Below are 22,111 nucleotides of genomic sequence, written 5' to 3'. Positions count from 1 at the left end.
AAACTCACCTGGGAGGAAGGAAAAGCATCCAGGAAAGACCTCCCTGCTGGGGAGCCGCGTGGGGCCATGCCATAGAGGTGGAAAGCAAAGAGCCACCCGCTGTGAGAGTGGGTTTTTGGGCAAAATGCCCTGGATCTAGCCTCCAAGGGAGGCAGCAGTCACCAAGCACAGGCTGGAAAAAGGCTGCTTGGCTCAGTTTTGTCAGCATGGGACGGGTTCAGTGGTGCGCACAGAGAGAAAAGCATAAATAAAGGGATGCAGACTCTCCTGCTATAAGAAAGTATGAGTTGTGATCAGCTCCAAATCCAGTAAAAAGTATTTATTATTTCAATTACAATAAGCCCCACGCATAGGGTGAAAAAATAGTTACAAAAATCCAGCCCCTTCCATCCCTCCCTTTACATATAAATATTAAAAATCCCTCTAGGTCTCTGCGTTGTCTAGAGTGACAACACGCAGCACCTGAGCTCCTGTCAGTGCTTTCCCCTCAAAACAAGTATTAAAAACATCTCTTAAAAAAGTCTCTCAGCCCAATCCTGATCACTTCTCAAACCAGCTGTGGAGGGACAGAGTTTTGGGGCCACATGGTGCTTTTGGGGCTTGCAGTTTCCCGGGCAGAGGGCAGGCTTGGCGTGAGAGAAGCAGCGGCAGGAACCGCCTGCACTTGTCTGGGAAGCTTTTGGGCCAGGAAATCCTGGCTGGCCTGGCTTCAGAGGGGACAGGAGGTAGAACAGGATGCTTCATCCACCCCATCACCACCTTGGTTACATCTTTGGTTGCGTCAATTTTTCCCTTTACACTCTGAAATTAAAGCTAATCCCAGGAGCTGCAGCATCCCAGCACAGTCTCTGTGACTTGCAGCATCCTCCAGCCCTGTCTCCAGGCCCACTGTCCCTAATTTTCCCCATCAGCATCCTCTGAGGATAGTCTCTCCCAGAGAAACACAGGATCCAAGACTGGAAAGTTATATCCACAGCCCTAGCCAGCTTCCCTGGCCAAGGGACTGTCACCACAGGGTACTGCACCTACAGCTGCACTAAGTAAAAAAAATTAATAAATATACTAATCTTGTACTAAAAAAAGGCTTTTAAATGCATTTTCCCTGAAAATTTCCAGTGTATTCCACGACACATGAAAAAAAAAATATATATTTCCCTCCCCCAAAAATATATCTAAAAATATTTTCCACCCTCATGTGCGCATCTTTGGAGACAAGGTGGTACACTGGGTGTATTCAGACACGCAGACAAACCTTCCACTGTTGGGGGTTCCCTTTATCACCTCCGTAACAGAGGGGTTTTGCCAGGCGGTGGGTCAGGCTGAGCGCTGTGTGTGTAAATACGGGCAGCGCCCACGGACACGTGTGCCTTGACACGTGACCCAGGCATGGTGGGAAAGAAGACACCCCCAAACTGAAGTCATTTCACCAACAAGCAGGGGGATAAGGAGTTTTCACAGTGGATTGAACCTCGGACAATGCCGGGGATGCAGACACCGCTCTGGCTGAAGAGTTGGGCTCTCTGTGGCACGGAGAAGTGGTTTGAGCCTCAAAGGACTGGGGAAGCCCAGCTGTTGGCAGAGGATGAAGCAACCAGCCGCTGGTTCCCTTGGGCACTCGCCCATCACCAGACTTCACACTTCTTGAGGGGGTTCATGGGGGAGCCCGGGGGGCAGCTGAAGTGCTCCGCGAACTCCCAGGAGTTGGAGACTGTGCCGATGACGCGGAAACGCGAGGGGCTGTGGGGATCGGTGATGAGCCCCTCGTGTGAGCTCTCGGGTGTGCGAACCGAACACCACACCTGCAAATGGAGCGCAAGGGGCCTGAGTACTGACACCCACCACCATGGGGCTGGCTCAGTGCTGAATCCAACCCCTCTGCCTGCTTGATGGGAGCCAAGGCAGCTTGAGCTTCAGCTTTGTCTTGCTTTGTAACCAGCATCACCCCAATCCCATTCTCCATCCACTACATCATCTCCAGAGGACTGAGTTTTGCGATCACACCCTCCCAACCCCATCTGGGCATGCTCCACCCACAAAAACCTGTGTGCCCACCCTCCCAAGGTCACCACGTGACCTACCTGTGCGAAGCCAACGAAGAAGAGCTGGTAGTTGGTGAGACCGAGAGTTGGGAGTGTTTCTTCATTCCCATTCTTTTTCAGCCAGTTTTGATATGCCTGAAGACCAGGGAGCACAGGCGGATCAAGAGACAACACAAATCCCACCACGCCATGTCCCCCTTGGAATCTCCCCAGCCCCATGGTCCTACCCGGTAGGCAGCCTTGAGGCCCCCATTGTCAGCGATGTTCTCCCCGAGGGTGTGCTTGCCATTGACCGCCTCGCCGTTGACAGTATAGTTGCTGTACTGCTCCACCATGCATGCTGTCTGACGCTTGAAGGCCTCCACCGAGGAGTTCTTCCACCAGGGACGCAGGTTGCCATCTTTGTCATATTCCCGGCCTGCAAAAACACAGTGGATTTTTCATCTCATACTGGCCACCTCTCCAGCTGCCCACCCACCTGGCCCTGCCCATACCTTGGTCATCAAAGGCGTGTGTCAACTCGTGGCCCACCACCACACCAATCCCACCAAAATTCAGGGACCTGCAGGAGGGTAATGAAGAGGTTAAGAAAGCAGCCTCTGCTCCTCACAGCCATGAAACTTAGCCTCAGATTTGGGTACAGGAGGAAAGCTGGGAATCCTGCCCTCACTGTTTTCCCGTGGCTCTTACTTTGGGGATGCACGGGTGTAAAAGGGAGCCTGGAGGATGCCAGCAGGGAAGACAATCTCATTCTTGGTGGGAGAGTAATACGCGTTGACCGTTGGAGGTGTCATGCTCCACCTGCAGGAACACAAACATGGCCAACATGGCAACACAAACCATCACCAGTGTTTGCTCCAACAACATCCACTTCTGTTGCAAAGCTGTTGCCCTAAATTTATCTCCCCAAAACCAGCACAGGCTGGTGGAGACCAAATCCCAGTGCTCCAGATATGCTGACACTCCCCACTGAATACAACAGGGAAGTGGAGCAGAGGACTTACTGGTCCCGGTTTGGCGGTTTCCGGAGCTGGTCAGCCGTGACCCTGGCTGAGAAGTTGTAAAACTGCATGACGTTCTCAAAGTAGAGGTCAGGCACGGCCTCGTACTGCAAAGGAACAAGGCTTGAGTGGTGTGCAGTGATTGCTCAGCCCCACTCCTCCCTCTACAGTCACATTTGAGCCTCCAGAGCCAGCAGAGTTATGACTTCTCCTGTTTCTCCTCCTCCAACATCTGTGGAGTCTCTGGAGGACAATGAATCACCCTTACGGAAAACAGCTCCTCCTTTTCCCAGGCAGGAATCCCAAGAGCCCCAGCCACCCCAGGACTGGCCCACAGCTCTCTGGGAAGGCCCTAGAGAAGGGCCAAGGACATCAGTGAGACTTCTGGAGGAAACCTGGGGTTCAAGGCTGCCCTCAGGCCATGGTGATATGGGCACATCCTGTATGTCCTGTAGAAGACCCAGGGGACATATCTGACAACTCACGTCATTAAAGACTTTATCCAGCTCCTTGGGGTCCATGATGAACTTGGGGTAGCCGATCATGTTGTAGATGGCATCTGCCTGGAGGGTGACAAGGACCAGAGTGTTTTTGGTGCCAGAGATGGAAGGACAGGCTCACCTGGTTCCACCATCCTCCACCCTCATCATCTCCCCAGTGCAGCCACCAGTGCCTCACCTTCTCTTTGGCTGATCTCCTCGTCTCTTCATCCATCCACTGCAGGGTCTCCAGGCTTTCCTCGAAGGCAGTTTTAATCTCCGCGATCATTTCCTCTGCCTAGACAAAACAAGGCAGCACAGTGTCAGTCCAGAGAGCTGGCTTCCTGTCCCAGAGAGGTCAAGGACCTTCACACCACAGGGAGGAAGAGGCTGGGCGGCCAAGACAACACATAGTGAAAAACCCGGCACACGGACATGCACAGCAAACACAACAAGGTGGACAGAGAAACATTGTCTGCCCCGATGGTTCCACCACTGGTGGGGCTTTCCCAGCACCAGGACTTGCACGCTGCTGCCTTGGGGACGTACCACCTGCTTGCTGTCCTCAGCAAAGGTGGCCTTGACAAACATGGCCCCCAGGGCGAAGCCCAGGTTGTTGTCCGTGTCACTGATGCAAAACTTCCAGCGTGGGAGGCAGCTCTGCATGGGACAAGAGGTGGTCATCAGTGGTGGCATTGAACAAAGCCCTCCACATTCCCACCCCTTGCTCCACTTGGCCCTTCCATCCCCCTGCCACCCCAAAAGGTACCCCACATCTCTATTGTTTGGATGCCACATGACAGGGCCTTGACATAAAAAGCCATCACTTGAGGGCCCTGGGGACTCTGCCCTCACCTTCTTTGTCCCATACATCACTTCCATGAACTTTTCCTCGGCATCCCGGAAGCGCTGGTCAAGGAGCGGGCTGGTTTTCCGCACCAGGTTCCAGATCATGTAGTTGTTGAGGAGACTATGGTGAGAGGCAGTGAGTAGGCAGCAGCACATTCCTGCCCACCCTGGGCACCTGCGTCTCTGTACAGGCTGGGGGTCCTTACCACTTATCCGTGTGCAGGATGAGGTCAGAAACCTGCTCCAGGTACTCCTTGGCATAGACCACAACGGGCTCTGACTCGTTGAGCTCCACAGGGTAGAAGACCGTGGAGAGGAAGGGCATCCAGTCCACAGCCGGTGCCAGCTCCTGAAAAAGCCACAGTGCTGCTATGGACCCAAAAACCATTGCAGGGGGTGGCAGCTGCTTCTTGAGCTGGAATCGGCTGCATCAGTCCCCATGTGATGGATTCAGCTGATTTTGCAGAGGCCAGTTCCTGTAAAAGCAGCATCCTCAAAAGGTTGGAGGGGAGTAAACAATTTCCTCACACAAAGGAAAAGAAAATGGGGTGAGTGTCAGAAATGTTGACACAAGTCATTAGAGCTCCTCTGGGGACACCAGGAGGTGACCTGGCTGATGTCCACGGGTAGCAGTGCCAGGAGGACATAAGTGCTGCAGTAGGACAGCTGCCAGCCCCAGGGGTGGTCTGGAGGCTGGGAGGAAGGGTCAGGGTGGGATTTCCCCAAGGAGGACATGGGCCAAGCTACTGCACAAGAGCTTCCCAGGCTGCTTCAGCTGGCGTCAGGATTCCCCGAGGAGCTGCGTCACCTCCACAGTCCACCCCGCTTCCCAAACCACAGCAGAATGAGGAAGCTCACCAGCTCCATCCCTACCTTTAGGTCTCCTGCTGTCATTTTATGATAGATGACCTCCTCATCCCGGTGCTTCTCCTGTGGGATGGTGATGTTGGCCAAGGCTGTCTCAAAGTCCAAGATCTGCTGCATCTGCCGCCGTGTTGACTCCTCATCGGTGCCTCCCAGGAACATCCCCAGCTGCACCATGTAGTTCAGGTACCCAGTGAGCACCTGTGTGGTCAGACAGGTGGCATCAGCATGGCAGGTGCCACCCACCCACAGCATCCCCCCAGCCAACCCACGTTTCCCCCGACACCTTCACCTTCTCATTCTCCGTCTTGTTCAGGTAGTAATCCCGCGACGGCAGGCCCAGCCCCGACTGATCCACCTGGATGACGTTGCTGTTGGAGTTCTTGGAGTCGGCGCTGACGTAGACAGAAAAGAAGGGCGAGGTGCGATAATGTGCTGTCACTTCCCGCAGCGTCTCGTTGAAGTTGTCGCTGGCCCAGGTACCGGTGATGTTCCAGCCACCCAGCTGGGGACAGACAGCAACCAACTTTTGGGTAAGAAACAGCCACCTGGAATCACTTCAATATCCCCTCAATATCCATCCTGGGGGGAAACATCTTGCAAGAGGGCTAAGAAGTCCCAATATAGGATTATAAATCCCTGCCTCTGCCTGCCTGACCTGGGGGACGCTCTTCCACAGGAAGCACCAAGAATGGAGTCTGGAGGGTGCTGGGACTGCCCACGACTGAGCTTTTCCCCCCATTTTGCAGAGGGAAGATGGCTTTTCCATAAGGACTGGGACAAACCTTTTGGATGAGCTCTGTGAGTGGGGTAGCACGCAGCTCCTCGATCTTGCTCTCATTCATGCAGGCTTGGTAATAGCGCTGTGCTTTGCGCTCTGCCTCGCTTGACACATTGGCCGTGGTGTTTTCTGTGGGAGGGACCCAGGGAGAATCACAGGGGGCCCCTGGGATGGGCCCCTGGGAGCCAGAAGGATTCAGCCCCATTTGTGCAAGGCTAGGCTCCAAAAAGGTGCCAAGGATTGTCCCAATAGTCCCCACCATGCTCCCAAGAGCATCCCATTGGCCCCAGCCCTTCCTGGCCTCCTGCCCCCCCGTCTCATTTCCCACCCACAGTGACTGCCCCAACTCTTTGGGGACAAAAGATAAAGAAAGAAAGAAAAAACAAAAAGCATTTTTCCAGCAGCTCTGGAATTCCTAGCATCATCCAGCCCTGGGTGCTGCCCTTGCCTCTGAACTGGTGCCCCCAGCCCTGTATTATTTATTCCTGCAAAAAGGAACAATAAACCCATTTTTCTCCTCTGCCTCCAAAACCTTCCTTTCATGTCCCCAGCTAAAATTCTGCTTCCCCAGAGGGTTTTTGGGGTTTTTTTATTTATTTTCCTGATGACACAGCTTGCACCTTTGGCTTCCCAGCTGCGTGGTTTTATTAACTAAAGGTCCCTCAGCTCCAAGGAATTCAAGGAAATGCCGAACGCGACCACTTGGCTGGCCGCCCAGTCTCTTCTCCCGGTAAAACCAGTGCCAGATTTCTGCGGGAAAAGCCAGGGACGAAGCTGTTCCCGCGCCACCCCCTTTCTCTCAAAAGACAACACTTTTCCCAAACCTTCTCTTTCCAGATAATCAGCCCTGGCGCAGTGGAAAGTGCTGATAAGGAGCCAGTTGTTTGCTCAAAGCTTGAACAAACCGTCCCCGCCAGTTGCTCGGATAAGCCGCTCTGCTTCGGTGTTCACACGCACAGGCTGAGCCCAGGATCCTCCCTTTGCTGGGGGAGTTTTGGCCCCCCAAAAAATGGCCATATTGGCAGCCAGCCCCCCAAAAGGCTGCTCACAAAGGCTGGAAGCTATAGGAACAGGAAAAATGCATATCCTTCGGGTGATACTGAGGCACTGCAGCCTCTGGATGCAGCCTGAAGTGCAAATCCTGAATTTCAGAGCTCCTGGGAATGCCACCATGGGGTTTACAGGGCAGAGGCCAGGACTCTTTTCTCTACTTGGCACCAAAGACTAGCAACACCACAGTCAAAAATCTCAGGACCATCTAGGAGAGCAAACACAGCCAGGACCTGTTTCTCAATGTCCTCACAGCATTTGTGTCACAGACTGGTTTGACGCTGGAGTTCAATCCCAACCTCACGTGCATATGTTTTTGGCATCCCCTGGACCTAACAGGGCCCCTGAGCAATGCCGGGTCCCACCACTCCCACACACTCACCCAGCAGGTGCTTCATGATGGCCTGGTTGTGCTCCCAGAGGTTGTTGAAGGTGCCCCAGCGCGAGTGACCATCGGGGAGGGGGTTGGCCTTAATCCAGCCCCCACAGGCGTAGCTGAAGAAGTCCTCGCAGGGATTCACGGCGCGGTCCAGTGAGCTGAGGATGGAGCTGGTGACGGAGATGCAGGCTTCCGACAGGCACATGGCAGGCGGCCCTGGGGGAGGCAGGGACAGGTTCAGCTCCTCTGCTGCAGCAGGATGAGCAGCACCACAGAGCATCCTGCCCCGCACTGAAGGATGCAGGCAAATACCCCACTTGGTGCCTGAGCATCCCACCTGGTGCCTTAACACCCTGCCCTAGGGCAAGCAATATGGACTAGCATCCTGACCTATGTCTGAGCATCCGGCCAAATCATCCCATCCCAGGGTAAGCATCTCATCTTAGGCCCAAGGATCCTGCCCAGTGCCCAGTCATCCACCCTGGGGTGAAGGATGCAGGAAAACGGTCCATCCTGTGCTCAAGCATCAAGCAACAGGACAAAGGATCAGAGGAACACCTTATTCTGCACCTGAGCATCCTGCCCAGGGGTTAAGGGGTGCAGGTAGCCATCCCATCTTGAGCCCAAAGATCCCACCCCACACCTGAACATCCTGTTTGATACCTAAGAATCCTGTCCTGGGGGGAGGGGTGCAGGTAAGCATCTCACCCTTGCACCAAATATCCCACTCTGGGAACTCCCCAGCAACTCCCCTGGTAAAGGGGGCAGGATCCCTGCGCAGTTGTTTGCTCAAAGCTTGAGCAAACCACCCCCACCAGTTGCTCAGATAAGCTGCTCTGCTTCAGTGTTTGCACGCAGAGGCTGAGCCCAGGATCCTTTCTTTGCTGGGGGAGTTTTGGCCCCCAAAAAATGGCCAAAGGACTTACTGGCTCTGTACTGGAAGACGAGTCCCAGCAGACAGGCCACGAGCAGCACCGCTAGCACCCCCACCAGCACCACCAGCTGCTTCTCGGCACGCGTCCGCTCAGCCCAGCAGCCCCAGCTGCTCCGTGAGCTGCGGAAGTTCACCTGTGGGAAGAGCAGCGTCGTCTCCCCGCTGGCAGAAAAGCTCACTGATGCAGCCCCCATTTTGCTTCCTACAGCCCACAGCACGAATTAGCCCCGGCAAGGGATCCGTCATGGATCGGGCTGGGAAAGGCAGCAGTTGCCTTCCAGAAACCGGGCAGGAAGGGCGGCACAATGGCAGGAAAGGGAGCGGGATGAGCGTTTCGGAGGGCTCACCTACTGTCCCGTGCCACCCTGAACCCCTCCTCAAGCACAGCATAACCCCATGGCTGTCCCCGTCCCCACTGCCAGCACTGGGACAGGGTGGAGGCTGCATCGGGAAGTGCCTTAACAGGATACTCCCACTCAGCCGAAAAACATCCCCAGGAAACATCTCGATGTGACGGCAAGTGGAGACAGCCCCGCCGGGAAAAGCAAAAACACATTTGGGGCAGAAACCACCATTCTAGAGACTGATGGAGCTGGGATTGGGGCCAGGACAGAGAGCATCTCTCCAGACCTGAACCTTTCCCGGTGAGACCGGACACTGGCAGCCATGGGGTTTTGTCTTGCCACCCTCGGCCCTCTTTAAGCTGCTTTCCCACTGCTTGGGGAGAAATTAATCCCCTTCTGTGTGCAGACAAAATTCCCAGTGCTGCAGTAATTGCTCACCCCAACCATGCTGGGAAGGGGTTTGGGCAGCAGAAAAACTGGGAGGTGGAGTGTTGAAACAGTGGAGGCAGGATATGGCCCTGCTGGCTCCCCGTGCCAGGAGGGGAACGAAGGGCAGCAGTGGCAGGAGCCAACTGCTCTGCCCACACTGGACTTTACCCTCCAGACACTAGTCCCAGGTGGAAAACCCTTCTGCACCCCCTTTGCTGCTTGCCAGCACACAAAATGCCCTTTTTCCTCCCTAAAAGACACATGAAGCTATACCTGGAAGCCATTGGGGTATCCATCACCGTCACCAAGTGAGTCCAGGGGGTCTTCGTCATCCAGTGTTGCCCGCTTGTAGGTCGACATCTGCACAGGGAAATCGGCAACAGACGTACTCAGCGACCCGGGGTTGAGGAAGAGGACGAAGGACAAGGAAGATTTACACACTTTCTAAAGCCACCTTCTCCTCCGGGGAGCAAAATCCCGAATGGCTCTGAGGTAGTAAAGCACTACACAAACGCCTGAGGAAGGTCATGGAAAGCAAAGAGGGCCAGAGCCAAGAGCTGAGCAAAGCCCGAACCCGCCTCACTTTCCCCCGGGGCCGGGTTGTGCAACCTCCCCTTCAGCCTGGAATAAAGCCGGATCCACCTCCGCCCTACAGCGGGGAGAGGGACCCCCCTGTGCCAGGGAACCCCGGAGTGCCAGGCACCTGGGAAAGGCTGGCAGCAGAGAAAATGGCTTTTCACCCTGACACTACCGCCTCGCTCGCGCTCCACGCCCCATCTGTGAACCCTGCGCACCGTGAAACACCCGGAGACGTCCCTGTGAGCACCCAAAGGCGACAGCGCCAAGAATTTCAGCTGTGGACGGGCTCCCTCCCGGCGCCGTGTCTCCCGGGCATTATCTTGTGCCTGTGCCCGGCTCTTATCTCATCCCCGGCAGAAAAACAAGGAAAACCTCACGGGTTGGCAGCCGGCCCTTATCGTGCCACCGCCGCCGTTTCCTTCCCGCTGGCACTGCCCTGCTATCCAGCCGGATTGTCTCCCGACGGAGCAAACAACCCTCAACTCCCCACCGAGGGGCTGAGCACCCCAAAATCCACCCTGACCCTGCCACCGATGGCCCGAGCGGCACCACTCACAACCCTACACCCGCAATCAGCGCAGGGAGGGGGTTTACACCCATCTGGATGTCCCCATCCCGCTGCCATCAATCCCAAAGGGATAAGTTGATCAAAACCCCACACAGCCATGCCTCAGTTTCCCCTGGGAGAATGAAAGCACCGGTTCTCAGCCTGGTTTCCAATAGCAGCATTCCCAAACCTCCCTTTGCACACTTAATAACAAATCTCATCCTCTCCCTGGATCCCATCCCCTCCCCGGATCCCAAATCCCAGCCTCAGTTTAATTAACCACAAACCCACCTGGGGAATAGAAAGGGTTAAAACAAAGATGTGGTTTCCCTCCTTGGTTGTACCAAAATCTCTGTTTGCAGCCCCAAAATCTCCCCTGGGCGCCCGCCTGGAGCCTGAGAACCGTGTGGCGAAAGAGCCTCAACTGCAAGATTTTATCATGGGGAAAATCTCTGTTTAGATCCTATTTTTTTCCAACCCCTTTCACTTTTTTCCACCTATTTTAGTACTTCGCACATGGCTGAAATTGGCAGCTCCGGGCACAAATCCCCGCTCACGTGGTGGGGGGACCCATGAAGCCCCCGTGGCTCTGCAACACCAAATTCCTGGAACCCCAGCTTTCACTCCATTTCCTGAGGAAATGCAATTTTTTTCCCCTCAGTGATCCCCCACCCCGCCTACCCCAGCCTGAAACAGAAGGAGAAAGACCAAAAATTAATCCCTTTCTGTTCTCCTTTCACAAGGTATGTGCTGGCTCAATGCTGTACAAGCCATCAGAGAATCCAAACTGAGCCCAAGCTCCCCCAAAACGCCCCCGAGAGGCGCTGGGATCGACCCCCAGCATCCTTAATTTGGGGGAAATTGGGCCCGGGAAGTATTTTTAACACCCATATCCTCCATATTGGGGGCATAGTAGCACCTATGGGTGCTCCCCACCCCTCTCCAGTGGGAGCACCCCTTTTCTGGAGCAAAAAGACGTAGTTTTTGTCATATACCTCCCCCCTCCAAGCTGTTGCTTGCTTCAATCCGAATAAAAATGCGTTTTCCCAGGTCCAACAGGGTGGGGGGCACCACGGGGTGCACGGGGGGGACACCCACACTTTAACCCCCCACGCAAGGGATTTCCACTCTCTTTACAAGAATCTCAGCATTACCTTAAATAGCCTGGTTTTGCCCCAAATCGCTCCTCCGCTTTATAAACAATAAGCCCCACGTGCTCGGAGCCCGCACCCCCCCCCCCCTCGGAAGGCTCGGGGGGCACCCAGCGCCCGGCTCTGCCCCCCCGGCGGAGCCCCGAGCCCGTACCGGGGCACCCCGAGCCTCCGCCGGCTGCTTTCAATTCCCGTCCGGGCGCCATTTCGGAGCAACCACGGCCACGATCGCGATGGCGATTCCTCGCCTCCCGCCAGCCCCCCAAAGCCCCCCAACTCCACCCCGAACCCCCCTAAGCCACCCCCGCGCCCCAAAGCCCCGCCTAGCAAAGCGGTACCCACCGGCCCCAGCACCCATAAGTGCCCCCACACCTCTACAGCCCGGAGTCAGCGCCCAGAAAGGCTCAGCCTGCTAATTAGGATGTCTGGGGGTAATTAGCAACCCCTGGTAATAATTAGGGTGCCGGTGTTAATTAGGGGTGCTGGGAAAGGAGGTTGGGGGGAGTTCCCAGTTTTGCAGGGAGCCTTGGCTGGCGAGAAATTAGTTTTTTTAAAAAAGCTTAAAAAGCAGCAAAAAAAGGGTTAAACTTTACAAAAAAAAACCCACCACCACCACCAAACACCCCCCCCCCCCAAAAAAAAAAAACATTAGGGAAGAGAACAATCCAGTTTGGGGGTGTTCGCAAACAGCCCCACAAAAGTGGGTTCAGCTGGGTGGGGGGCGCCCCCCCCCCCCCTTTGCAGAGGGAAACACGGTGCAAACCCCCGCGGGTCTGGGTCAAGAGAGGATTCGGGGGGCGGCGGGGGGGCTGAGGGGGGCACCCACTTTAGGGTCCCCACCTGGTGAAGCCAGTGGCCACAAAGCAAACGCGGCGGGGGGGGGCCCGAGTGGGGCGCTCGGGGGTGCAGCAGGGGTCCCTGGGGGTGCTGCAGGGGTGTCTTAGGGGGTCCCTCGGGATGCAGTGGGGAATCCCTTAAGGGCCCAATGAGGGTCTCATGGGCGTCCCTCGGGGGTGCAAAGGGGGTCCCACGGGAATGCTGGGGGGGTCCCCTGGGATGCAATGGGGGGCCCTATGGGGTTACAAAGAGCATCCCATGGGAGATGCATCACCCGGCGCCCCCTTCGGCCAAGCGCCCCCCACTCAACCTCTCCCAGATTTGGGGGTGTCGCTGGGCTCCCCCACTCACCATGGCCGTCACCCCACTCCCGCCAGCCCCGGCCCCGCTGGGGCGAGCGCCTGCTGAGCCCCGGCACAGCTCGTGACGCCGCTGCGGCCTAGCGAGGGTGGCGAGGGTGACGAGCAAAGGATGTACCTGGGATGGGAAACCAATGGGGCCGCGGAGGGACGGGCTTCCCGCGCGCCTCCTTTAACTCTTTCGGGGGGGCCCAAGCCCCGTTTGGGGGGGCCCCACGTGCCCCGGCGCTGCTGGCAGCATCCCCCCGAGGCAGCCCCGGCTCGCTGGCCGGCGGGGGATGTGACGTCTCGGGGCGAGCGCGCAAGGCGCGATCCCGGGGCGTGCGCTTGTGCAAGCGCGAAAGCACGTGGGGTGCAGGGCCGCGGGGCTCCGAGCGTGCGGTAGTGCAAGCGCAGTCGTGCAAGCACACGAGTGCGTGACCGTCAAAACCACCCGCGTGTCCGAGCGAGCGGTGCCACGAACAGCCCAGCGCACGCTTGTGCGACGGGCACACGTGCAGATGTGCAAGAGTGTGCACGGGCGGCCGTGCGAGTGTGCGAGAGCGCGGGGGGTGCTGCTTGCACGCCTGCAGCGGCGTGTGAGCGCACACGCTCGTGCACGCCTGCAGTTGTACAAGCGTGCCAGCGTGAGCTGTCCCGCACCGAAAAGCACCGGCGGCCGCCCTGCCGCGGTGACAGGGATGGGAACACGCGGTGCCACCTCCTCCCCGCGGTGCCTCCACCCCTGCGCTGCACCGACGGGCTGAGCACTGACATGCTCATCACACCCACGGGGCTGCGACAGTGCTGGGGAGTACAGAGGGGTGAAGGGAGGGTGAACGGGGAAAGCGTACGGAGGGATTTGGGGGTGCCGAAGGGATCTGGGGGGTCCGCAAGGGGCCGTGCCCATCCCCGTGGCAGCGGGGCGCTGCTGGGGCTCCCTTGGTTGCACCCCGAGGCTCCCGGGGAGCGGATTTTTGGGCTGAGTCCGCCACCTTCTGGGAAGCCACGGGCGGCTCCGCGGGTCACGGAGCCCCTCGGGCCCCCGCCTTGGGGAAATTGAGGCAGGGCTGAGGGGTCACCCCCGCCGCCGTTGTCACCACGCCGTGTTTATTGTAAGACCTGCAGTAACGCCACTGGATCCCAGCAGGGATCTCTCGTGGACTGCTGCAGGAGCTTTGTGTGGGGAAACTGAGGCAGGGAGCCCTCCCTCAACTCCATCACCCCCGCCTCAACCCCTCGCTGGTGTCTCTAGCACGGTTTGGGTGAAAATAATGCAAAATCCGGCAAAACACACATCTAGCCCACCAAGGGGCACCCCAAACTCCCACTTGCGAGGCGGCAGAGGGTTGCTGAGCACTTAGAGCCGGGCTTGGTGCACCCCAGTCCTCCCAGTCCTCCCAGTATAACCCGGCAGAGGGCACCAGTAAGCCCAGTTTGTGGCCTTTTCTTCCCCCTCCCCCCCCGCCCCTTGCTGGCAGCAGGGGGAGGGTGGAGGAAGGGGAGGAGGAGGAGGAGGCGAAGGCCGGGTGCGGGGGATTTAAGGGCTCGCGGTCCCCCCGGCCCGGCCTCCTCCCGCCGCCCAGAGGGACGTGGGTGTCGGGACCCAAGTTTGTGCGGGTATGTGTGTGACACACCCCCATCCCCGGTAAGGACCCCCCGGGGCCACCGCTGCCACCCCGGGGGAGGGGAGGGTCCCCGGGGAACGAGGGGTGAGGGGCGTGCAGCGGGGGGGAGGTGCCATGGGAACGTGGGGGCGATGGGGACAGGAGAGTGCCATGGGGACTCGGAGGTGCCATGGGGACACGGGAGTGTGGTGGGGACGTGGGTGTGCAACAGGGACACGGGCGTGTGATGGGGACACGGGGGTGTCATGGGGACATGGACATGTGATGGGGACGTGGGTGTGCAACAGGGATACAGGCATGCAACGGGGACACGTGGTAGGGACACGAGTGTGCAACAGGGACATGGGTGTGCAACAAAGACATGAGCATGCAATGGGGCCACGAGCATGTGGTGGGCACACAGACATGGGATGGGGACACGGACATGCAGCAAGGACGTGGATGTGTGATGGGACGTGGTCATGTGGTGGGGACTTGTGTGCAACAGGGACAGACATGCAACAGGGATACAGGTGTGTGATGGGGATGGGGACATAATGGGAACGTAGGCTGGGGATGAGGACAGGGGTGTGTGGTGGGGACATGGGTACACACAGGGGATGTGGTGGGGACATGGGTATGTGATGGGGTTGCAGATGTGCAGTGGAGACATGGACATGGGATGGGAACACAGACATGACAGGGACACATGATGGGGACACAGAATTGGTACACAGGCACATGATGGGGACATGAGCATGGAAGTGGAACACGTGATGGGGACACGGACAGAGGATGGGGACATGGCCATGTGATGGGGACCCCACTGTCCCCACGGGGGCTGTGCCACCTTCCCCCAGCTCGGGTTGGTGACAGTGAGGTGACGCCTCATGGGACTGATGACCAGGGGAGGGGTGGGGGTAAGCTGGCATGTCCCCAAGGGGTCACATCAGTGACTGGTCAGAGAGGGGTCATTTCTTTCCGTCCTCGCTTGGCTGACCCTGGGGCAAAGGTCTCAGTGGGGAAACTGAGGCATGAGCAGGTGCCACCCACCCCGCAGCTCTCTTCTGGCAGCACCCACTCAGTGCCACAGGATGAAGCCTCTGCTTGTCCTCCTCCTCGCCCAGCTCTGCTCGGCATCACTGGTCCCGGGTAGGTGAGGTTTGGGGGGGCAGCACCCCAAAAGTGGGTGCTGTTGGGTGCTATGAGCCCGGTTCCCCCACAGAGAGGGAGAAGGACCCCGAGTACTGGCGGCGGCAGGCACAGGAGACCCTGCGGAATGCGCTGCGGCTCCAGCGCCTCAACCAGAACGTGGCCAAGAACCTCATCCTCTTCCTGGGGGACGGTGAGATGGGAGGAGGGCACCCACCATGGGACAGGGGGAACGGGGGCTGAAGGGCGGGGGGGTGATGAAGTGGATGCAATGAAGTGGGTGCTGTGATAAATTGGGGGTGAGATACATTGGGTGTTGTGGAAGAATGGGTGCTGTGGTGAGTTGTGTTCTGGGATAAGCTGGGTACTGGGATAAACTGGGTTTTCAGTAAGGTGGGTGCTGGGGTAAACTGGGTGCTGCAATGAGTTTGATTTGCAAAGTGTTCGGTGCTGCAGTGAATTGGGTTTGCAAAAAGCTGGGTGCTGGGGTAAACTGGGTTTGCGAGAAGTTCTGTGCTGGGGTAAACTCGGTGCTGCAATGAACTGGATTTACCAAAAAATGGGTGCTATGGTAAATTGAGTTTACAATAAACTGGGTGCTGGATAAACCGGATTTGCAGAAAATATTGGTTGCTGCAATCAGTTTGGTTTGCATTAAGTTGGGTGCTGGCATAAACTGGGTGCTGGTATGAACTGGATTTAGAGCAAGTTGAGTGCTGAAATAAATTGGGTTTGCAATGAAATTGGGTGCTGGGGCAAACTGGGTTGCAATAAATTGGGTGCTGTCATAAACTGGGTGCTGCAATGAACTGGGATTGCAGTAAACCAAGTGCAGGGATAAACTGGACTGGCAAAAAATTGGGTGCTCTGGTAAATTGGTTTTGCCGTAAGTTGGGTGCTGGGATAAACTGGGATTGCAATAAAGTGGGTGCTGGGATAAATTTGGTTTGCAAAAAAATTGAGTGCTGGGATGAACTGCGTGCTGGAATGAATTGGATTTGCAAAAAGTTGGGTGTTGCAATAAAGTAGGTTCTGTGATAAACTGGCTTTGCCATGAAAGTGGCTGCTGGGATGAACTGGGAGCTGGGATAAACTGGCTGCGCAATAAACTGGGCTTGCAAAAAATTGGTTGCTACGATAAACTGCGTGATGGGATAAACGGGATGATGGGATAAACTGGGTCTGCAGTAGCCCGGGATGAGCGGGGTTTGCATGGAGCGGGCTGTGCTGCCCGGTGCCGCCGGGCTGTCCCTGCGCGGCTGACGGTGTCCCGCAGGAATGGGCGTCTCCACGGTCACGGCCGCCCGCATCCTCAAAGGGCAGCTGCAGCACGGGCAGGGCGAGGAGAGCCTGCTGGAGATGGACAAGTTCCCCTTCGTGGCCCTGGCCAAGGTGAGCCCCCCGGGGCGCCCACGGGGACACGACACCCACCACAAGGTCACGGGCGGGTGGCATCTTCCGAGCCGAAATTAGGTCAGGGGCGGGCGAAAGGAGCTGGCTCCGGTGCCCGCTGGTCGTGCCAGGGGCCGGCCGTGGGAACGGGGCGGGGGGGGCAGGAGGAGCCCGCCGGCTGCGGGACGCCACGGGACCCCCCCTGCTTCGCCTGGGGTTGTTTTGCTGAACAAAACATTTTAAAATAATAATTAATTGGAAGTCAGCAGCCACCTCTGTTCACCCCGTGGGGATGCCCACGGCAGTGGCTTCTCTCTCCCTGCCAAAGGATGGACTGAAAAAAGGCTAAAAGCAGCAAAATGCAGTGAGGGGGGGGAAGTGCCACCACAGTGGAGGGAGCAGCGGGTACAATGGAGGCAAAGCACAAAAGAGAGGGGACAGGTGGGATGGGGGGGTCTGGTGCAGCCTAACAGCACAGGGAGGGAAGCCCCAGGGTGGGGATGACAGCACTGTCAATGGTACTGGTGGTGGTGGAGGAGACAGTGATGGAGGTGACAACTATGGACGTTTGTCCGTCTCTCACCTTCCAGACCTACAACACCAATGCCCAGGTGCCCGACAGTGCGGGCACGGCTACCGCCTACCTCTGCGGGGTCAAAGCCAACGAGGGGACGCTGGGGGTCAGTGCCGGTGTCACCCGGGACCGCTGCAACACCACCAAGGGCCAGGAGGTGACCTCCATCCTCCGCTGGGCCAAGGATGCAGGTGAAGGGCTGAGGGACACCTGGGCAGCAGGTCAAGCAGGGGGTTTGGGGTGTTCTCACCATTGTCCCCTGAACTGGTGGTGCAGGCAAGGCCGTGGGCATCGTCACCACCACGCGCGTGACCCACGCCACGCCCAGCGCCGCCTACGCCCACTCTGCCAACCGTGACTGGTACTCGGATGGAGAGATGCCCCCGGACGCCCTGGAGGGTGGCTGCAAGGATATCGCCCGGCAGCTGGTGGAGAACATCCCTGACATCGAGGTAGGGATGAGGACACCAGGAATGTGCCCTAGAGTCAGTGGGGATGGGACCAGGACAACCTGGGGTGAGTGTTGGAGCCACCCAAGGGTGGGGACAGGGCTGTGGATAGATGTGGGACCAGGACCACCAATGGTTGAAGAGCCAGGATTCCCAGGAGATGCTGGGCTGGAAGCACCAGTGGTTGAAGAGCCACAGCTCCCAGGAGATGTTGGGCTGGAACCACCAAGGAGTGCAAGGTCAGGACTGTGAGTAGGTACAAGACAAGGACCACCCTTGAAAATGTGAGGCTGAGACCACCCATGGGTGCAGGACCAGGATTGTGGGTAGATATGGGGCCAGGACCACCAATGGGTGCAGAGCTGGGATCCCTGTGTGATGGTGGACTGGGACCACCCATGGGTGCAGATCCAGGACCACCCAATGGTGCAGAGTCAGAGCCCCCAGCAGACGGGGGACCAGGACCACCCATGGGTACAGAGTTGGGACCCTCATCAGAATCGGGACTGGGACCAGGACCACCACGGGTGGGGTACCAGCACTTTCAGGTGGGCATGGGACCAGGACACTCAAACACAGGTCTGGGACCGCAAGCACCTATAGGACCAAGCCCAGACCCTCAAATCCATCTTAGCCCCCTCCCTTCCCATGCTTCCCAGACCCAAAACTCTTCCTTTCTCCCCCAGTTCTGCTCCTTGCTGTGGATTTATGCAGAAATTCAGCACTGTAAATAAATCTTCTTCTGTCCTTCAAAATAGCCCCAAAGCAAAACATCCCAGCCTGTTATTTAGCTCTTTAATAGCCTCTTTTGCTGGTTTTTTCCCTTTAATATAATTTTAACTCTGTCCCAGGCTGGAAATAATTATATAGTGGGGAAAAGACTTTTTTTTCCCTTTTTTTTGTTAATAATTTTGGCGTTGGTGTTTTGCAGCTTTATAATTCACCTTCTACGCGGAGAAAGGGGGGGGAAAATACAAAAAAAACATAAAATCTCTGCTAGGTTATAAATAACAGAGGCCAAATAAATCAGACTCCAAAGCAAACAGGGAGAGCCACGGGATGGGGCTCCATCCCAGCGGGTTCATGTGGGGATCCCGATGTGGAGCATCCTTCCCACAGATGGAGAAAAAAAAATATTCAAAAAGCCAAATCCCTGCTGGAAATGGTTATTTTTGTCCTGGGTTTTAATTAATAGGAAGAGATTCAGGGTTATTTTGAGCTAGGTGAAATTCCTCGGGTGTTTTTGCCCACAACGCCAGGGCTTTCCTGGACATCCTGCTCTGCTCCTTCGGGGTCTTCCCCCGTTAAACCCCAGCTGGAGGGGGAAATTTATAATAATTAAAAATTATTTAAAACTACATTTCCTTCCCTCCTTTGCAGGTGATCCTAGGTGGAGGGAGGAAATACATGTACCCCAAAAATGTCAGTGATGTGGAATATCCCCAAGAGGAGAAGCATCGGGGCACCCGCCTGGACCACAGGAACCTCGTCCAGGCGTGGCAGGATGCCAAGCCCCGCGGCAAGGTGACAGGGACTCCTTGGGGCATGGGGGTACACACACATCACCCCGCTGGAACCCTACAGAGCCATTCCTGGGGGATGGAATACTTTGGGGAGTGGCCACGGGGATGGCCGAGGCAATGGAGAAGGTGACAGTGCCTGTCCCCTGTCTCCAGGTTGCTGAGTACGTGTGGCACCGGCGAGGGCTGCTGGCGCTCAACCTCAGCCGCGTCGACTTCCTGCTGGGTGAGTCCCTGCACCCAAGGGTGCCCTGGCATCAGCTGAGTGCTTTAGGGGACCCTGGCCTGTCCTGGGGGGCTGGGGCAGCTGCAGAGGCCAGTTACCCTCCCAGGAGTGCTGCTGCCTCCAAGGGATGGTGGCACCTGGTCCTGGGGGTGCTGGTAGCCCCCAAAATGCTTCTATTCCCTTGGGGATGCTGGTACCCCCCCCAAACGATCCTGTTACCTCCCTGGGGACGCTGGTCCCCCAAAGTGATGCTGTTACACCCCCAAGGGTGGTGCTACTGCTGCCCCCAGGGGTGCTGGTCCCAAAGATGCTGCAATTTCCCTGGAAATGCTGGTGCCCCACCCTGGGGATGCTGGTGTGCCCTCAAGAATGTGCTGTCCACCAAGGATGCTGTTACATCCCAAGGATGCTGCTACTCCCACCCTGGAACACATCTCCCTCGTAGGGATGCAGTTCTTTTGTCAGCAGTGAAATTCCCACTCCATTCTGGAATGTGGAATCCAGCCGGGCAGGAGGAAGGAAGGGCTGGGATTACTCCCTGGCTTTTATCTAATCTTCCTGAATCCAGTGGTGTGTGAAATACTTGAGTCAGCACGAGGAGCAGGATTTGCCCCCCCCCCCCCCCTTTTTCTTTTGGTGGGAAAAGGATGTCTCCAGCAGTGTTCCTGTCCCCAGGCCTCTTCGAGCCGGGGGACATGGTGTACGAGCTGGACAGGAACAACGAGACAGATCCGTCCCTCAGCGAGATGGTGTCCGTGGCCATCAGGATGCTCCAGAAAAACCCCCGAGGGTTCTTCCTCCTGGTTGAAGGTGGGGGGCTCATGGGGGTGCAAAAATGGGGGGGATTTGATAAAAGAAGGGTGCAAAAGGAGGATAAAGGGGGTGATGGGTATACAAAAAGGAGGGGAAAAGGGGGAAATTGGATAAAGGGGAGGTACAAAAAGTGAGGACCGGAAGGTGCAAATGAATGATGAAGGGGGTGATGGGAGAACAAAACCAGGGAGATTAAGGGTGATGGTTCAAAAAGGGAGGGAGGATAATGGGGAGATAGGAGTGCAAAAAAAGGGGATGACAGGGAGGGAGGATAAGGGGGTGATGGTGGATGCACAAATGACAGATAAAGGGGATATGGGGGGTGCAAAAGGAGGGGTAACAGGGGCAATGAAGGTGCAAAGAGGGAGGGATAAGAGGGGTGAAGGTGGAGTACTAAAACGGATAGAGCAGGGGAATGAAAAGGAGGAATGAAAAGGGCCTGATGGGGGTGCAAAAGAGAGGATGTGGGATGTAAAAAGGGGGGATAAATGGGGTGATGGGGGAATGCAGAAAAGGAAATAAAGAGGGGTGCAAGGCTGGGAAGAGAAGGGCGATGCCGAGCGGTGCCGGGTTCCGCAGGTGGCCGCATTGACCACGGGCACCACGAGGGGAAGGCGAAGCAGGCGCTGCACGAGGCAGTGGAGCTGGACAGGGCCATCGGGCTGGCCACACGCCTCACGTCCACCCAGGACACGCTCAGTGTTGTCACTGCCGACCACTCGCACGTCTTCACCTTCGGCGGCTACACCCCCCGCGGGAACCCCATCTTTGGTGAGCCCTGCCCGGCCACGGTGCCAGGGACAGCTTGGGGACACAGTGGGGAGATTCCATCCCGCTGATCGTGCCATACCGCCAGGTCTGGCCCCGATGCAGAGCGACGTGGACCGCAAACCCTTCACCTCCATCCTCTACGGCAACGGCCCCGGCTATAAAATCGTGGCGGGCGAGCGAGAAAACGTCTCTGCCGTGGATTTTGGTGAGTACATTTTGGGCCAAAACCCCTTAAAATCATCCCAGCTTGGCTAAAATGAGCTGGGCTCTTAAACGATTCTCACTTGTGCTGTTTTCCCCCAGCACATGCTGACTACCAGGCGCAGTCGGCCGTGCCGCTGCGGCAGGAGACCCACGGCGGCGAGGACGTGGCTGTGTTCGCCCGCGGGCCCATGGCCCACCTGCTGCACGGGGTCCACGAGCAGAACTACATCCCCCACGCCATGGCTTACGCTGCCTGCATCGGCTCCAACCGAGGCCACTGCAACGCCGCCGCCCGCCCCGCCACCCCCCTGCTCCTGCCCTTCCTCAGCCTCCTCCTCCTCCTCTGCTAAAGTGCCTCTTGCAAATCACCGGAGGGGGATTTATTTTTAATTCATCCCCCCTTTTTATTTTTTTGTGGACAGCAGCGCCCGGGAAAGAGGAGAGAGAGAACAGAGAGACTCAGCGGAGCAAAAGCGGCCGCCGGCGGTTTGGTGCTGGGAGCTGCCTCTGTAAATACATGGTTCCTTCCCTATAATTAGCAGCGTTCCCTGGCCTATCCCAAACCCACCGCGGGATTTGGGATGGCAGCCGGAGCCTCGGTGGATAAAACCCCCTCTTTGAGCGAAATGCAATGGGGCTGGGTCCCAAAATGCCTTTGCGGTCCCCTGGCTGAGGACTGACCCTGGTGCCCAACTCCTCACATGTGTGGGGAGGCAGAAATCACACGAAGATAGGAAAAAAATTAACTCACCGGGTTAATTTGTTCCTAAACTTGGGTTTTGTTGTCTCCGTAGTGATTTAT

At 57.0% G+C, this 22,111-nt stretch overlaps 2 protein-coding genes across 8 annotated transcripts; one reads left to right on the top strand and one right to left on the bottom strand.

Moving 5' to 3' along the window:
- Positions 1-303: 303 nt before the first annotated feature.
- Positions 304-12,897, bottom strand: ECE1 (endothelin converting enzyme 1). Of its 6 annotated transcripts, none has more exons than XM_039565799.1 (18): positions 12,741-12,897; positions 9,423-9,509; positions 8,369-8,510; positions 7,446-7,658; positions 6,018-6,142; positions 5,525-5,737; positions 5,242-5,433; positions 4,575-4,717; positions 4,375-4,489; positions 4,069-4,179; positions 3,719-3,817; positions 3,526-3,603; positions 3,044-3,147; positions 2,730-2,840; positions 2,534-2,601; positions 2,267-2,457; positions 2,079-2,174; positions 304-1,799 (listed from the first exon to the last, which is right to left on the bottom strand). In XM_039565799.1, exons 2-18 carry the CDS (start codon positions 9,507-9,509, stop codon positions 1,623-1,625), a joined length of 2,265 nt encoding a protein of 754 aa, XP_039421733.1. In that variant the 5' UTR covers positions 12,741-12,897; the 3' UTR covers positions 304-1,622. The 6 variants fall into 6 exon arrangements, with proteins under 6 accessions (XP_039421733.1, XP_039421731.1, XP_039421734.1 ...); XM_039565797.1 differs by lacking the exon at positions 12,741-12,897 and adding an exon at positions 12,615-12,721; XM_039565800.1 differs by lacking the exon at positions 12,741-12,897 and adding an exon at positions 11,769-11,870.
- A 1,199-nt stretch (positions 12,898-14,096) lies between these two features.
- ALPL (alkaline phosphatase, biomineralization associated) lies at positions 14,097-22,102 on the top strand. Of its 2 annotated transcripts, none has more exons than XM_039565820.1 (12): positions 14,097-14,221; positions 15,269-15,360; positions 15,434-15,553; positions 16,637-16,752; positions 17,343-17,517; positions 17,603-17,778; positions 19,156-19,299; positions 19,452-19,521; positions 20,197-20,331; positions 20,914-21,105; positions 21,191-21,310; positions 21,409-22,102. In XM_039565820.1, exons 2-12 carry the CDS (start codon positions 15,303-15,305, stop codon positions 21,657-21,659), a joined length of 1,557 nt encoding a protein of 518 aa, XP_039421754.1. In that variant the 5' UTR covers positions 14,097-14,221; positions 15,269-15,302; the 3' UTR covers positions 21,660-22,102. The 2 variants fall into 2 exon arrangements, with proteins under 2 accessions (XP_039421754.1, XP_039421753.1); XM_039565819.1 differs by having other exon boundaries at positions 14,131-14,249.
- Positions 22,103-22,111: the final 9 nt, after the last annotated feature.

The sequence above is a fragment of the Corvus cornix genome, chromosome 27 (assembly GCF_000738735.6).
Source record: "Corvus cornix cornix isolate S_Up_H32 chromosome 27, ASM73873v5, whole genome shotgun sequence".
Taxonomy (NCBI): Eukaryota; Metazoa; Chordata; class Aves; order Passeriformes; family Corvidae; genus Corvus; species Corvus cornix.
The sequence above is the reverse complement of the archived record's forward strand: the minus strand, read 5'-3'. Positions and strand labels throughout refer to the sequence as shown.

Bases quoted from the DNA above. Each gene is read 5' to 3' on its own strand.
- ECE1 (XM_019280000.2), bottom strand. From the start codon at position 9,678: ATGACCTTCCTCAGGCGTTTGTGTAGTGCTTTACTACCTCAGAGCCAT. The intron at 5,738-6,017 runs GTTTGTCCCAGT...GTCTGTCCCCAG, and splicing joins TCACAGAGCTCATCCAAAAG to CTGGGTGGCTGGAACATCAC. The intron at 3,818-4,068 runs GTACGTCCCCAA...TGTTTTGTCTAG, and splicing joins CTGAGGACAGCAAGCAGGTG to GCAGAGGAAATGATCGCGGA.
- ALPL (XM_039565819.1), top strand. From the start codon at position 14,224: ATGTGTGTGACACACCCCCATCCCCG. The intron at 17,779-19,155 runs GTAGGGATGAGG...CCTCCTTTGCAG, and splicing joins AGAACATCCCTGACATCGAG to GTGATCCTAGGTGGAGGGAG. The intron at 21,311-21,408 runs GTGAGTACATTT...GTTTTCCCCCAG, and splicing joins CGTCTCTGCCGTGGATTTTG to CACATGCTGACTACCAGGCG.